The 14,398-nt window shown below is 40.1% G+C and overlaps 2 protein-coding genes across 2 annotated transcripts in view; one reads left to right on the top strand and one right to left on the bottom strand.

Moving 5' to 3' along the window:
* LOC127351009 (uncharacterized) overlaps positions 1 to 14,398 on the top strand; it is a 184,041-nt gene that overhangs the window by 66,596 nt on the left and 103,047 nt on the right. The window lies entirely within an intron of this gene.
* Positions 1 to 14,398, bottom strand: part of LOC127351029 (tomoregulin-1-like) — an 86,729-nt gene that overhangs the window by 30,238 nt on the left and 42,093 nt on the right. The window contains exon 3 of the mRNA XM_051378190.1: positions 9,435 to 9,564. Within this exon, the coding sequence (XP_051234150.1) occupies positions 9,435 to 9,564 (130 nt within the window). The remainder of the gene's footprint in view (positions 1 to 9,434; positions 9,565 to 14,398) is intronic.

The raw sequence follows: 14,398 nt of genomic DNA, 5'->3' as shown, positions 1-14,398 counted from the left end.
GTTAATACCATGTCTTGCTCTCTTAGCACGCTAGCGCTAGCATATTAATGCCATGTAATCCTCCTTATAGCATATTGATAACCTGTCATCCTCCTTAGCTAGCGCTAGCACTATTAATATCATGTCATTCTCTTTAGCTAGTTAGCTAGAGCCAGCACACATAAACACATTAACCAAAGCTAGCGCTTAGCTACGTGCTAATCACTAGCTAGGTGCTAATCGCTAGCTAACCGCTAATCGCTAGCTAAGCGCTAATTGCTAGCTATGCGCTAATCGCTAGCTAAGTGCTAGCTTTGGTTAATGTGTTTAATTGTATTATGCTCCTGAAGGAGTGCTAATATAAATTAAGGAACAGCTCATAGTAGGGTAAAATATTTAAGGTGTATTGAACTTATTTTGTGTTAATATTAAAATCATTCAGCTTTAAATTGTTTGCTTGTTAGCCACCTGCTAATTATCTTTAGCTAGCCAGCTAGCGCTAGATTATTAATGCCATGTAATCCTCCCTATAGCATATTGATAACCTGTCATCCTCCTTAGCTAGCGCTAGCATATTAATATCATGTCATTCTCTTTAGCTAGCTAGCTAGAGCTAGCACACATAAACACATAAACCAAAGCTAGCGCTTAGCTACGTGCTAATCGCTAGCTAACCGCTAATCGCTAGCTACGTGCTAATCGCTAGCTAACCGCTAGCTACATGCTAATCGCTAGCTGAGCGCTAATCGCTAGCTAAGTGCTAGCTTTGGTTAATGTGTTTAATTGTATTATGCTCCTGAAGGAGTGCTAATGTAAATTAAGGAACAGCTCATAGTAGGGTAAAATATTTAAGGTGTATTGAACTTATTTTGTGTTAATATTAAAATCATTCAGCTTTAAATTGTTTGTTTGTTAGCCACCTGCTAATTATCTTTAGCTAGCCAGCTAGCTAGCTTATTAATGCCTTGTCATTCTCTGTAGCTAGCTGTGTGTGTGTGTGTGTGTGTGTGTGTGTGTGTGAGCAGGCTTTGGTTGTCATGGCAATCAGGGGAGCCCACAGCAGCTGCGCATGCTCTCTCTCTGTCTCTAACTCCTCAGAGAGACAGAAAACAATTAAAATGAATCCCCTCGAACGCATGGCCAGGAACGACCGAAATGAAAACCGAAAACACCGTGAGCGTCGTCATCTTGTTGACTATAGCGCTGCCGAGTTTCAGTGGCTAAAGTTAAAAAATGTGACCTGGGGAGATTGAGAGAGAAGAGGTTCAACGAGCGTTTTTCAAGATTCCTCCTCTCCATTTTAATATGGGAGTAGATGGGGCCGTGAGAGGGAGTTGCTGGCGCATCAGTGCGTTTCCCCGCCAAAACTATTTGTCTGACAGCTTCAGCAGTGGTATCACTGCGACCCCAACGGATTTACCTACGTTTCTATCTATAAATTATTTCTGTAGAGTGAAATTTGTGGCCATGACAGCAGTTTACAAATTAATTTTTAGACAAATTTTTCTCTCTCCCACACTCTAGCGATGATGTCACACACTCTGGCAGTTTTTTTCAGTTGGAGGTTCTCGCAATACACACCCATTCATTTTTTGGACCGGTTTTCGGCGATTTACCGGCAAACCGTTTGGCGAAATTCTTAGAAAAGTCATAGCACTAATGTCCTCAACGAGCCGCACGTTTTGATACCTTTTTTGTGTATGTGCGACAAAAGCTCTGGGAGAAGAAGCGCGCCGAAAAACGTACGGAAGAATAATAATAAGTTTAACTAGAAAATTCCTAAAGCAATTTTGATTGTGCCTTGCTCTGGCCCATATGTTAATACCATGTCTACGTGCTAACCGCTATTTAACCGCTAATCGCTAGCTAAGTGCTAACCGATAATTGGTAGCTAAGTGCTAGCTGTGGTTAATGTGTTTAATTGTATTATGCTCCTGAAGGAGTGCTAATGTAAATTAAGGAACAGCTCATAGTAGGGTAAAATATTTAAGGTGTATTGTTCTTATTTTACGTAAATATTAAAATCATTCAGCTTTAAATTGTTTGCTTGTTAGCCACCTGCTAATTATCTTTAGCTAGCCAGCTAGCTCTAGATTATTAATGCCATGTAATCCTCCCTATAGCATATTGATAACCTGTCATCCTCCTTAGCTAGCGCTAGCATATTAATATCATGTCATTCTCTTTAGCTAGCTAGCTAAAGCTAGCACATATAAACACATAAACCAAAGCTAGTGCTTAGCTACGTGCTAATCGCTAGCTACGTGCTAATCGCTAGTTACATGCTAATCGCTAGCTAACCGTTAATCGCTAGCTACATGCTAATCGCTAGCTAAGCGCTAATCGCTAGCTAAGTGCTAGCTTTGGTTAATGTGTTTAATTGTATTATGCTCCTGAAGGAGTGCTAATGTAAATTAAGGAACAGCTCATAGTAGGGTAAAATATTTAAGGTGTATTGAACTTATTTTGTGTTAATATTAAAATCATTCAGCTTTAAATTGTTTGCTTGTTAGCCACCTGCTAATTATCTTTAGCTAGCCAGCTAGCGCTAGCTTATTAATGTCTTGTCATTCTCTGTAGCTAGCTGTGTGTGTGTGTGTGTGTGTGTGTGTGTGTGTGAGCAGGCTTTGGTTGTCATGGCAATCAGGGGAGCCCACAGCAGCTGCGCGCGCTCTCTCTGTCTCTAACTCCTCAGAGAGACAGAAAACATTTAAAATGAATCCCCTCAAAAGCATGGCCAGGAACGACCGAAATGAAAACCGAAAAGACCGTAGGCGTCGTCATCTTGTTGACTATAGCACTGCCGAGTTTCAGTGGCTAAAGTTAAAAAATGTGACCTGGGGAGATTGAGAGAGAAGAGGTTCAACGAGGGTTTTTCAAGATTTGTCCTCTAAAATTAACATGGGAGTAGATGGGGCCGTGAGAGGGTGTTGCTGGCGCATCAGTGCGTCTCCCGCCAAAACTATTTGTCTGACAGCTTCAGCAGTAGTATCACTGCGACCCCAACGGATTTACCTACGTTTCTATCTATAAATTATTTCTGTAGAGTGAAATTTGTGGCCATGACAGCAGTTTACAAATTTATTTTTCGACAAATTTTTCTCTTCTCCCCACACTCTAGCGATGATGTCACGCACTCTGGCAGTTTTTTTCAGTTGGAGGTTCTCGCAATACACACCCATTCATTTTTTTGACCGGTTTTTGGCGATTTATCGGCAAACCGTTTGGCGAAATTCTTAGAAAAGTCATAGCACTCGATTCCCGGCCGAGCCGCACGTTTTGATACCTTTTTTGTGTATGTGCGACAAAAGCTGCGGGAGAAGAAGCGCGCCGAAAAACGTACGGAAGAAGAATAATAATAAGCCCGAGGAAGAGTAGTATTGTGCTTGCTTATGCAAGGCACAATAACTAGAAAATTCCTAAAGCAATTTTGATTGTGCCTTGCTCTGGCCCGTGACACTGGCCCATACATTACTGACACTGCCGAGTAGTTTACAGTACAATGAGGGGAGACACCTGTGTTTAATTCGGCGTCCGCGTGATCCACTAACAACCACGTATTTTAATGACAAATCTTGTTTTTTCCATCTATTGCCACGATCTTCTCCCACTGAAATAGTGAGGCCGGTAACGAGTTGATGCGACAAAGTCGGCCAAAAAGTTGGTATTTATGTATTATATTGATGCCGAATTAACAAGAAGACTGTTGAGATATGATGAGTTTTTTCTTGTGTTTCTACAGTTATGTGCTTTTATGTAAGCGCAAATAATTGTTAACATATGGTATTTCTTAAATGGAGTTTGGCATAATATTGTCCTGGGATAATGCAGGAAGGGTCATGGTTTAATTAAAATTGCTAAAGTAACTAAATAAGTAATAACCACAATGGTGGGAATAATAAGTATGTAGTTATAATAATAATAATGATAATAATAGTAATAATAATAATAACAATAATAAGTAATGCTATCAATAACATGAATAACAATATTTATATTAATAAATAATACATAATTAAGAAAGAAAACTATTCTTACTGTGCAGTCATAGGCAGTTACAACAGTCTGAGTGTCTTCTTCCTCACAAAATAAATCTAACTTGATGTTTTATTACATTACTAAATCTGTATTACTTGTGTCATGTGTAACAAGTTGAAATAGATGGCTAATTAAGAATTTCAGTGTCTTTTGTGACATTTAATTAGCACAGTAATCCTTTGTCCTCTCTAGCTAGCGAGTGCTAGCACATTCATACCTTGTTCTGTCTAGCTAGCTTGTGCTAGAACATTAGTAGCTTATCCTCTCTAGCAAGCAAGGCATTTAAATTAATTAGCTAGCCTTCTAATACCTTCTTCTACCTACTAATTCTCTTTAGCTAGCTAGCTAGAGCTAGCACACATAAACACATTAACCAGAGCTGGCGCTAAACTACGTGCTAATCGCTAGCTAACCGCTAATCGCTAGCTATGTGCTAATCGCTAGCTATGCGCTAATCGCTAGCGAAGCGCTAATCGCTAGCTAAGTGCTAGCTTTGGTTAATTTGTTTAATTGTATTATGCTCCTGAAGGAAAGCTAATGTAAATTAAGGAACAGCTCATAGTAGGGTAAAATATTTAAGGTGTATTGAACTTATTTTGTGTTAATATTAAAATCATTCAGCTTTAAATTGTTTGCTTGTTAGCCACCTGCTAATTATCTTTAGCTAGACAGCTAGCGCTAGATTATTAATGCCATTAATCCTCCCTATAGCATATTAATATCATGTCATTCTCTTTAGCTAGCTAGCTAGAGCTAGCACACATAAACACATAAACCAAAGCTAGCGCTTAGCTACGTGCTAATCGCTAGCTACGTGCTAATTGCTAGCTAACCGCTAATCGCTAGCTTCATGCTAATCGCTAGCTAAGCGCTAATCGCTAGCTAACTGCTAAGTGCTAATCGCTAATCAATAGCTAAGTGCTAGCTTTGGTTAATGTGTTTAATTGTATTATGCTCCTGAAGGAGTGCTAATGTAAATTAAGGAACAGCTCATAGTAGGGTAAAATATTTAAGGTGTATTGAACTTATTTTGTGTTAATATTAAAATCATTCAGCTTTAAATTGTTTGTTTGTTAGCCACCTTCTAATTATCTTTAGCTAGCCAGCTAGCTAGCGCTAGCTTATTAATGCCTTGTCATTCTCTGTAGCTAGCTGTGTGTGTGTGTGTGTGTGAGCAGGCTTTGGTTGTCATGGCAATCAGGGGAGCCCACAGCAGCTGCGCACACTCTCTCTGTCTCTAACTCCTCAGAGAGACAGAAACATTTAAAATGAATCCCCTCAAAAGCATGTCCAGGAACGACCGAAATGAAAACCGAAAAGACCGTGGGCGTTGTCATCTTGTTGACTATAGCACTGCCAAGTTTCAGTGGTTAAAGTTAAAAAATGTGACCTGGGGAGATTGAGAGAGAAGAGGTTCAACGAGCGTGTTTCATGATTGCTCCTCTAAAATTAACATGGGAGTAGATGGGGCCGTGAGAGGGAGTTGCTGGCGCATCAGTGCGTCTACCGCCAAAACTATTTGTCTGACAGCTTCAGCAGTAGTATCACTGCGACCCCAACGGATTTACCTACATTTCTATCTATAAATTATTTCTGTAGAGTGAAATTTGTGGCCATGACAGCAGTTTACAAATTTATTTTTCAACAAATTTTTCCCTTCTCCCCACACTCTAGCGATGATGTCACGCACTCTGGCAGTTTTTTTCAGTTGGAGGTTCTCGCAATACACACCCATTCATTTTTTTGACCGGTTTTTGGCGATTTATCGGCAAACCGTTTGGCGAAATTCTTAGAAAAGTCATAGCACTCGATTCCCGGCCGAGCCGCACGTTTTGATACCTTTTTTGTGTATGTGCGACAAAAGCTGCGGGAGAAGAAGCGCGCCGAAAAACGTACGGAAGAAGAATAATAATAAGCCCGAGGAAGAGTAGTATTGTGCTTGCTTTGCAAGGCACAATAATAAGCACGAGGGATAGTAGTATTGTGCTTGCTTATGCAAGGCACAATAATTAAAGTAAAATAACATGACAATGCTCCCGTCGTGTGCACAAAACCAGCTCCAGAATTTAACAGTTTGAAGTGGAAGAACTCGTCTGCATGGAGTGCTGACCTGAAGCGGAGCACCAACAGTAAGCCAGACCTGATCACCAACATCAGTGCATCACTGATGCTCTGGTGTCTGAATGGGATCTGATCCCTGCAGCAGGTTCAACATCTGCTGGAAAGACTGAAACCAGAAGGGTGGACTGTTGTGCAACACTTTAATGAACGCGGTTTTGATGTTCATGTGCCACATACTGTCGGCTGTTTTTCATCAGTCCTGTGTTAGGGTGGAGGATTCCTGGATTAAACAGGGTTAGTTTTTGCTTCCCTGGGTGCCAGATGGATCAAGTTTGGTTCAGATGAAAAGCAGGACGTTTTGTAAAATTACAGGAAAGCCTCCCACAAAGATCTGGGGTATTTCTTTCTCTCATTTTTGGTGGTACTAATTGTGCCGATACAGTGAACCCCATCTGTTTGTAGCTTAAAGCTACCACCAAAAACACATTTTCAGCTTGTGTGCCATTTACCACCATCAGTGCCTTTACATGCACACTTAAGTAATCAAGTTAGTTGTGGCCTTCTGTAGTAATCCAGCACTGTTAAGAGGCTACATGGACATTCAGAATAATGCTTCATGTGGAGATGAGATGAATCCAGGTTCACCAGAGACGGAAAGAGTTTCATAATACAGAGCAAGGCTCTTAACTAACTAAAAGTTATCATAACAGAAACTATTTTATCTTTCATAGTAATGATGTCGATTGTGAACAGTAGAAATTCAAGCAGGAAAGTTGGAAATTGGGTTTCCTATTACGCAGTCAGGTGCCAGGAATGTTAACATTTGATTGGCCGACACAGCACCTTGCTGGATAATGTTGTGTTGTGGCAAAAGTTGAGGTGTGTTCAAATCAAGTGTAAACCACTGACGGTATATGAATATTGGACAGAGCAACATTAGAAAGAACATACCCTCACTTTTCAGAACCAGAAGCTTTGACCACTACGGTTGAGTTGTTCAGTCATTATCAATCATTACCCAATGAAGGTGTCAGAGACAAGCATTAAGGTTTACGATAGGAGAGAAATCTGACTACTGACCAGCTGGATATATAACAAGGTTACTACAGTGGACGTAAATACATTTAGATCACTTATCTGATTTCTTCTGCAAACATACTTTTTTTTTGCTTTGGCTTAATTTCAGAGTCACTGGTTTGTCTTCGACCAGACTCCTCTGTTGTGTCTGTCAGAAAGATATAACCTCTCATCTCTCATATTCAGTTCATGTCTGCAGTGAAAACACAGGAGAGATCTGTAAGCTGAAGCTTCAAAGCTGATGTTTTCTGTGAATGAAAGTTTCAGTGATCTTTGAAATGTTTGAACCTGAGGCCTCAGAGTGAAATTAAACTAATCCTTATTTCACTGTTGTCCCCCAACCTCTGTTGGACCCCTGGAAGGTCCCCGGACTTCGGTTTGGGAACCACTCTGCTTTGGGAGGATTTTAACGGCTCTAATCAACGGCTCCTAATTAAAATTGATTTGCGGTTGATTAAACAGGTCGTTCTCTGAAATCAATCTGACTGATGACGTTCTCCAGAGTTCAGAGGAAAAATCGAGGACGAGTGCTCAGCGCTTGGTGTTCAGTCAATTAAAAACATAACGACAGGGAACTTAAAGCGCTGCAGCATGGCCGAGAGCATAATTAAAAATATTAGCGAGGCACTTACAGTCCCATTATAGAGCTGATCAGCTGATCTTATCGTGAGTGAGCCGCAATGAAGCAGCAGTTTAAATTTTTACCATCAGTCTGTCTGTTCAGTTCAACATCTCAAAAGGATTTTCATTATATTTATTTTGAGAAACTTTTCTGTAATGCTAACCGGGTTTTCACTCTATTTCAGTGCATGCCAAATATTGTTATTTTAAGGACAAACTGAAGCAACATTATGGAACTTTTCTACCTTAAAGTAATTAATTAATAATCATTTTGATGATACACTGAGTTGTTACAAGGTGAATAGTTCCTCTGCATTCTTGTTCTTGCACTATGTGACTTTTAGCTTCGGGCCTGGACAGGGGTTAGGGTTAGGGTTAGGGTTAGGTAATGTAATGGTTTACGTCAAACACCACCAACTAAATCAATGATTTTGGTGAAACTGTATCATATTTTATGAAGAAAATGTTTCTGGTTTTCCCTCTGATGTCCTCCAGCTGCTACGTTACAACTTAATTTTGTGTTTCACAGTTCAAGTTAAAGGACAGAGCAGCTTTAGTTGGCCAATCAGAGGAAACGGGGCTTTCAGGGAGGGGTCTTAAAGAGACGGCTTATTTCAGACAGAGGATGAACTGAGGGGCTGCATTTAGGGCCAATATCAGATAAATAAGGATGTTTTTGAAGAGTGAATTATGCAAAGCTAGTCTAGTAGAGTCTCAAGGCTAAAACACCACTGCAGCGCCATGTGATGTGATGTGCATGAAGCCCCGCCCCCAGCACAGTTAGGAAGTGTCGCACTGCAGTGCGTCTCCCAGAGCTGCTCAGGCTTGTGGTAACAACAGATCTGCATTTATGGTTAAATGATCCTTTGTAATAATTATCCAACATATACAGGTAGCAGTAGTGTTCCATTTAGCAGGATGCAACCACTGCCAAACTAAATATATTCCATTCACCTCTGTTGTATTTTGGTGAAAGCAGATCTACAAGCTGTTTGAATTGAGCTGGCATGCACCTGTAGCAATAATATTTATTATAGTCCATGTGAGTACCTGTACTTCTTTGGGTGTATTCACACATACCTCATTTGGAGCAGTTGGTGCGGTCTGTTTGGCAATAAGTGAACAGCATATCACTATAATCACAGTCAGATTTGTGAAAAAACAAGCTTCCCAGAGGACTTTGGTGCGGATCATTTGAGATGTGAAAGCAAACAAACCAACAGAAAACTTACAAATACTGCTGGCACCTTTTTTTCCTCCAATTCAATATTTGGTCATTTCGGTGAGCTGACCCTTCAATGAAGTGTGCATTCATCTGATTAGTGCCCGATCAGAGGTGAAGTGAGTTTCACTTCATAATTACCTCTCTTATCATTTGATAAAAGAGAATCCTGCCCTTCGGAACAAATGAAGACAAGTTACGTCTCTTTTTATGAGGCAGCAGGTGAATTATGTCCTCAGACGACACTTTAAGAACATTTTAAATGACTGAATCCTTTACAGACACTGACTAATGTCCTCACACACTCTTCCACTGGTCGATTTCAATAAATGAAGAGCTGTAATTCACTTTGTGATGACCCCCTCCTCCCACCAATCAATCAGTGTTATTTCAGGTTTCCATTGCGTTGATGCTGTGTATTTCCTGGCAGACTCACCGGCGGAGCAGGGCCCGTCGGACACCCGGGAGATGAGCCTCTGCTGTTTGCAGGACGCCTGTCGCCTGTAGCACTCGTTCTGGTAGGTGTCTCCGTTTGAGCCGCACACAGGGACGTAGTGTTTGTGGCACTGGAAATCAAACACAATCAAAAGTTAATTAAGGCTCAATGTGACCGCTACTTCCAGGACAAACTGCAGACCTGATGCTGAGGATTCAGAAGCAGCAGAGAGGAGCTGTGAACTGTTTTTATTAAAGAAAGTCAGGATTCACTCGAGGATGTTGTTGTCTCTAATGATGGAAGGAAGTTTCTGAGCAGAGACAGCCCTCAGTGTCTCCCCCACCTCCTGGAAAACCTGGACATTTAGAGACTAGTTTTCCAGTCATGGATGATCCTGGAAATAATCTATATTGTGCTGGAAAATTTTAAATGTATTTTAGCCCTTCACTCAGATCAGATCACCTACCTATTTTGTTTGAAACTCGACTGTTGGAAGGAGCTGCGTGGAATGAAAGCCGGTTTACCAGATGTGGAACAAACTTGCAGCAATGTTTTTGCCATTTGTCCCAAAGCTGCGAGCAGAGTTCTCATGAAAGCCCAGTGGAAACATTTCTTGTTGTGGTTAATAAATACATAGACAGAGATGTTCATTTCATCTCAACAAACACTTTCTACTTCTTCTTTTAATAAACTAAATACGAAAACAATAGGTGAGAAGATTAATTTTATGTTAAATGAAATAAATTCCACTTAATTTGAAGTGTTACTTATCGGCTATGGCAAACGTCATGAATGTAATCACTCAAACTAAAGGTATCAATACGAGGTTTACCAGTAAATTATATGACCGTCTGTTAGCAAATCCTGTCCTGTATTGTCAAGACATTTCCTGTGTCTGTAGGAATTCCTTACAGGCTGCATACATTACCTACAAACTTCACCAATACAGCAGGACAGCCACTCACAGAGACACCAACAGACCAAATAACTTGAAGGATCAAAGACTGAGGGGTCAGAGGTCAAGGACACATCAACGGGACAGAGGATTCAGATGTTATTTTGCAAGTCTAGTTCTGTTTACTAAGAAAGTGTTATGAAGTGAAATGAAAAGGAGCAGTCAGTTATGTAACATCGTGTGTGACGAGAGTTGAAACTGATGTGAATTGTGAGTCGAAGTTCGAGGAGGATGATGAAGGTTTAGCTGACGATAACTTGACTCTGCTGTCAGACACAAACTGCAGCTGGCGAGGACACATATCAGCGTTCAGCGATCCATATTCTATTAACTCACAGCCATCAATCATTTACCAGGAATCCCCTGCAGGGCTGAACTCTGTGACCTCTGCACACACTGCACCAACACAAGCAGAGGTGGAACGTAACTAAACACATTTACTCAAGTTTTGTAGTACAAAATGTAGGAACTTGTACTAATGTTTTCACTTCCTACTTCTACTCCAGTCTGACAGATTTAGTTACTTTTAAAAAATAATATTTTTGGACACAAAACATATGAAGAGAGTATAAAATATGGTTTTATATTTACAGTTTAAACCATTGTTTGAATAATTAGAACTTTTTTGACAATTATTAAATTTCATTTCAGCTCCACAAATGTAAAGATTTGCTACTTTTCCTTTGAAATTAGTAACAATATTGAGCTTTAGACTGTTGTCAGATTAAACATGCATTTTGAAGGTGTCCCTTTGGACTCTGGGTAATTGTGATTTGCTTTTAGACATTTTACAAAGCAATCAATCAATGGATTAATGAAGAAAATAATCATTAGTTGTGATACAAAATAGTTCAAACTGAGCTTCACCTCAACCAACAACAACAGTAAAATCCTGCTTTTGCATTAAGTTAAGAGTCAAAGTTTAATACTTTAACTACAGGTTGCAGGAGTATTACTTACTTGTCTTAACAGTGTGGTATTAATACTTTTACTGAAGTAAAGAATCTGAATACTGCACTGCTCAGTTATACATTTGACAAAAACAGCTCCAGTGACTTCATGGAAATTCATTAATGACAAAACTATTGAGCAGTGATTAATCAGTAAATCCAGATCAGAGAGCAAACAGGGACAGATTCATGAACTCAGAGCAACCAGAGACTGAACCTGACTGTAATTGTGCAGCGGGGTGCCCTTTCGCCTCTTATCTTCAAAGCTACTGGAGCTCAGTTTTGACAGTTTTTCCCCAAACTCCAGCTGAGAGAAGGTTTTTTTTTTTAAGATATGAAGAAGTAAAGCATCCATCCTGTCAGGCTGCTTTTTAATTTTAGCTTCGTCAGGGCTTTGCTGAAAAATAGATCAGTCGGTCTAGCAGAGAGATGAGGTTGCTTACTGTTGAAGCAGGAAACTGTTGGTAGTAACATGGTTGTGGTTCTCCTGACAACCCATGGTGTTGTGCTATAATGTCACTGAACTATCCAGGAGTCTCCTGTGTGTCTGTGTTGAGGAACATTCTTAATAAAAATGAACAGAAATGTGTTCTTTCACTGGGAGTCTGACACTTAACCCGACTCTTTGGGAGTGAGGTGTATTTAGTCTGTTGTAATGCTGCTAGGCTAGCAGTCTCCGGCTGATTCCAGTCTCTGTGCTAAGTAGGGCTCTGCATTACAAGCAAAAATACTACTTGATATTCACTGGGACAATGACTATTCGAAAATCATGACCCATTCAACAAACAAAAATACGTTTTAAGACTATTAATGCTGTTTACACCAAATTCCACCTTACCTATGTTATGTGACTTACAAATAGTAACATCAGGGGCGCCCTGATAGCTCACCTGGTAGAGATGGCGACCCATGTACCAAGGCTGAGTCCTTGCTGCAGTGGTCAAGTGTTTAAATCCGACCTGTGGCCCTTCGCTGCGTCTCATCCCCTCTCTCTCCCCCCTTTCCTGTCACTCTTCAGCTGTCACTATCGATTAAAGGTAATAAAAGCCCCCCAAAATATTCCAGGGATGATGAAGACAGTTGGAGAACAATTGGATGAAGGCTCTACCGGATGACCCTTTTCTAGGCAACTCTAATGTTTTTAACTTTATTTTCTAAGGTAAGGAAAACAACACACAATTCTTATATCCAGGTGATTATACACTAATGAAAACATACCTATGACTATTCTATTAAATTTCTGTCCTCCTAAATGTTAAACACTGGACCTTTAATTGTTTATTTGATTATTCATTTATCATTTAATAAAATGTCCTGATGTGATTCATTGCAAAAGCTTCACAGAGAGCATTACCTGGAAGCAGATCTGAGGACAAAATCCTAAGATGTGAATGATACTGGACCCACATACACACACACACCTGCTAGCCCTCTGTTGTAATTACAGTCACATTAGAAAGAAATATGGCATCTTTCTGAAGTCTGAGAGAACAACAAACAGTCTCATCAGATGCTGCAGAGCGTGCAGTTAATGAGGTTCTCAGTGAGTCGGACTCTCTTGGACTGAAACCAGAATCTGAGGAATCAGGATCAGGTGTTGTTTGTGTTGGCAAAGTCTGAAGTGACTGATAGTTAGTTTCAATCTAGCTTTGAGGAACATCAGTTAACTTTGATGAGACATTGCAACACACACACACACACACACACACACACACACACACACACACCCTGCAGAGTATATTTGAATATGTTTCAAGCTATTTTTAGCACTATGGAAGTTAAATCTGGTGAAAACGGCTGACTCGGGGTCAGATTTAGACATCTGCATTAAGGGGCTATTTCAGCTCTGAGCTAGCTTTTAATTTCATGAAGCTGAAAATGCTCACTGCCATTATTATCAAGTGTTTTCTAATGGGAAAATATCACAGAGTGCTTCAATTACTGGCCTTCAAATTCAGCCTAAAAATAAAAGTCCTTATCTGAAGTGGGGCCTTGATTTGAGGTTTACAGTCCTCGTGTTCAACAAAAGTTGTTTTAGCCAATCAGCTTGTCAAAGACTGCGGTACTAAAAATGAAATAAAATATCTGATTACTGGACCAATAGTGCTTTTATGTGACTGTTTTATGGCCTATTTTCTGTCCCAAATACAGGTGAAAACTAGTCTTACAATACCAGACAATCAGAGACCTCTGTGTCTACCGATTGCCTGAGGATTTCTCGACGCTACTGCCGCTAACAAACACTTCAAGGACACGCCTTCCCCGAAACAATGACTACCATGACTACTATATATCATCTCTCTTAAGACTTTGGATTGGTTCTGACATGATGTATTTTTTTAAACTCTCTGTTTCTACCCAGTTTTACCAACAAAAGCTGACTGGAGGGGATCTTTAAACAGTCAGACAAGTTTCATTTTGTTCTGTCGTCAAGAACTTTCCCCAGGGACCAGGAACCTTTCGAGGAACTCTATTCTATGTTTTGTCCTCATTGGTCGATTACTGTTTTTAAAAATCTGCACCCAAACCCCAGTTAGTGTTTTGTTCATGGCTGTATAGGTCATAAAGTCCACTGCATCCATGTTAGCAGATGGGACAAACTAAAATGTAAACACTTGAAATACATTTATCCCAAAGATGGTTTCTGTCATTTTAGTTCTTATCACTCTGATGTTTGTTCATGTATTCTTTTTTCTGATCAGTTTGGTTTTAATTAGTCATTTGAAGCTATAAAAAGGGGGATTCACATCATTATTGACAGCTGAGTCAGCCAGGTGTATGGGCGGGATCTCGATACCATGGTGCCAACGCTGATGACAACTGCGCAATCTCTGAATGGCGACGTACATCTTTTATATGTTGATGGCTTTGGCACATCAGATTTTTCTATGTCAGCCGACTACTTTGCCTATTCTTGTCAAAACTCACACAACAAACACACACGCAAAATCCTTCCGGCAACTAAAAGTTTCCGGTACTGTGGATGGAAACGTGGCTAAAGTAGAGTTAATTGAAGAAAAGGTTTTGAGAAATTACTGATTTGCTAAAGTATTCCTGGA

The sequence above is a fragment of the Dicentrarchus labrax genome, unplaced genomic scaffold (genome assembly GCF_905237075.1).
Source record: "Dicentrarchus labrax unplaced genomic scaffold, dlabrax2021, whole genome shotgun sequence".
Classification (NCBI taxonomy): domain Eukaryota; kingdom Metazoa; phylum Chordata; class Actinopteri; family Moronidae; genus Dicentrarchus; species Dicentrarchus labrax.
Note: the sequence above shows the minus strand (reverse complement) of the source record. Positions and strands in the feature narration are given on the sequence as shown.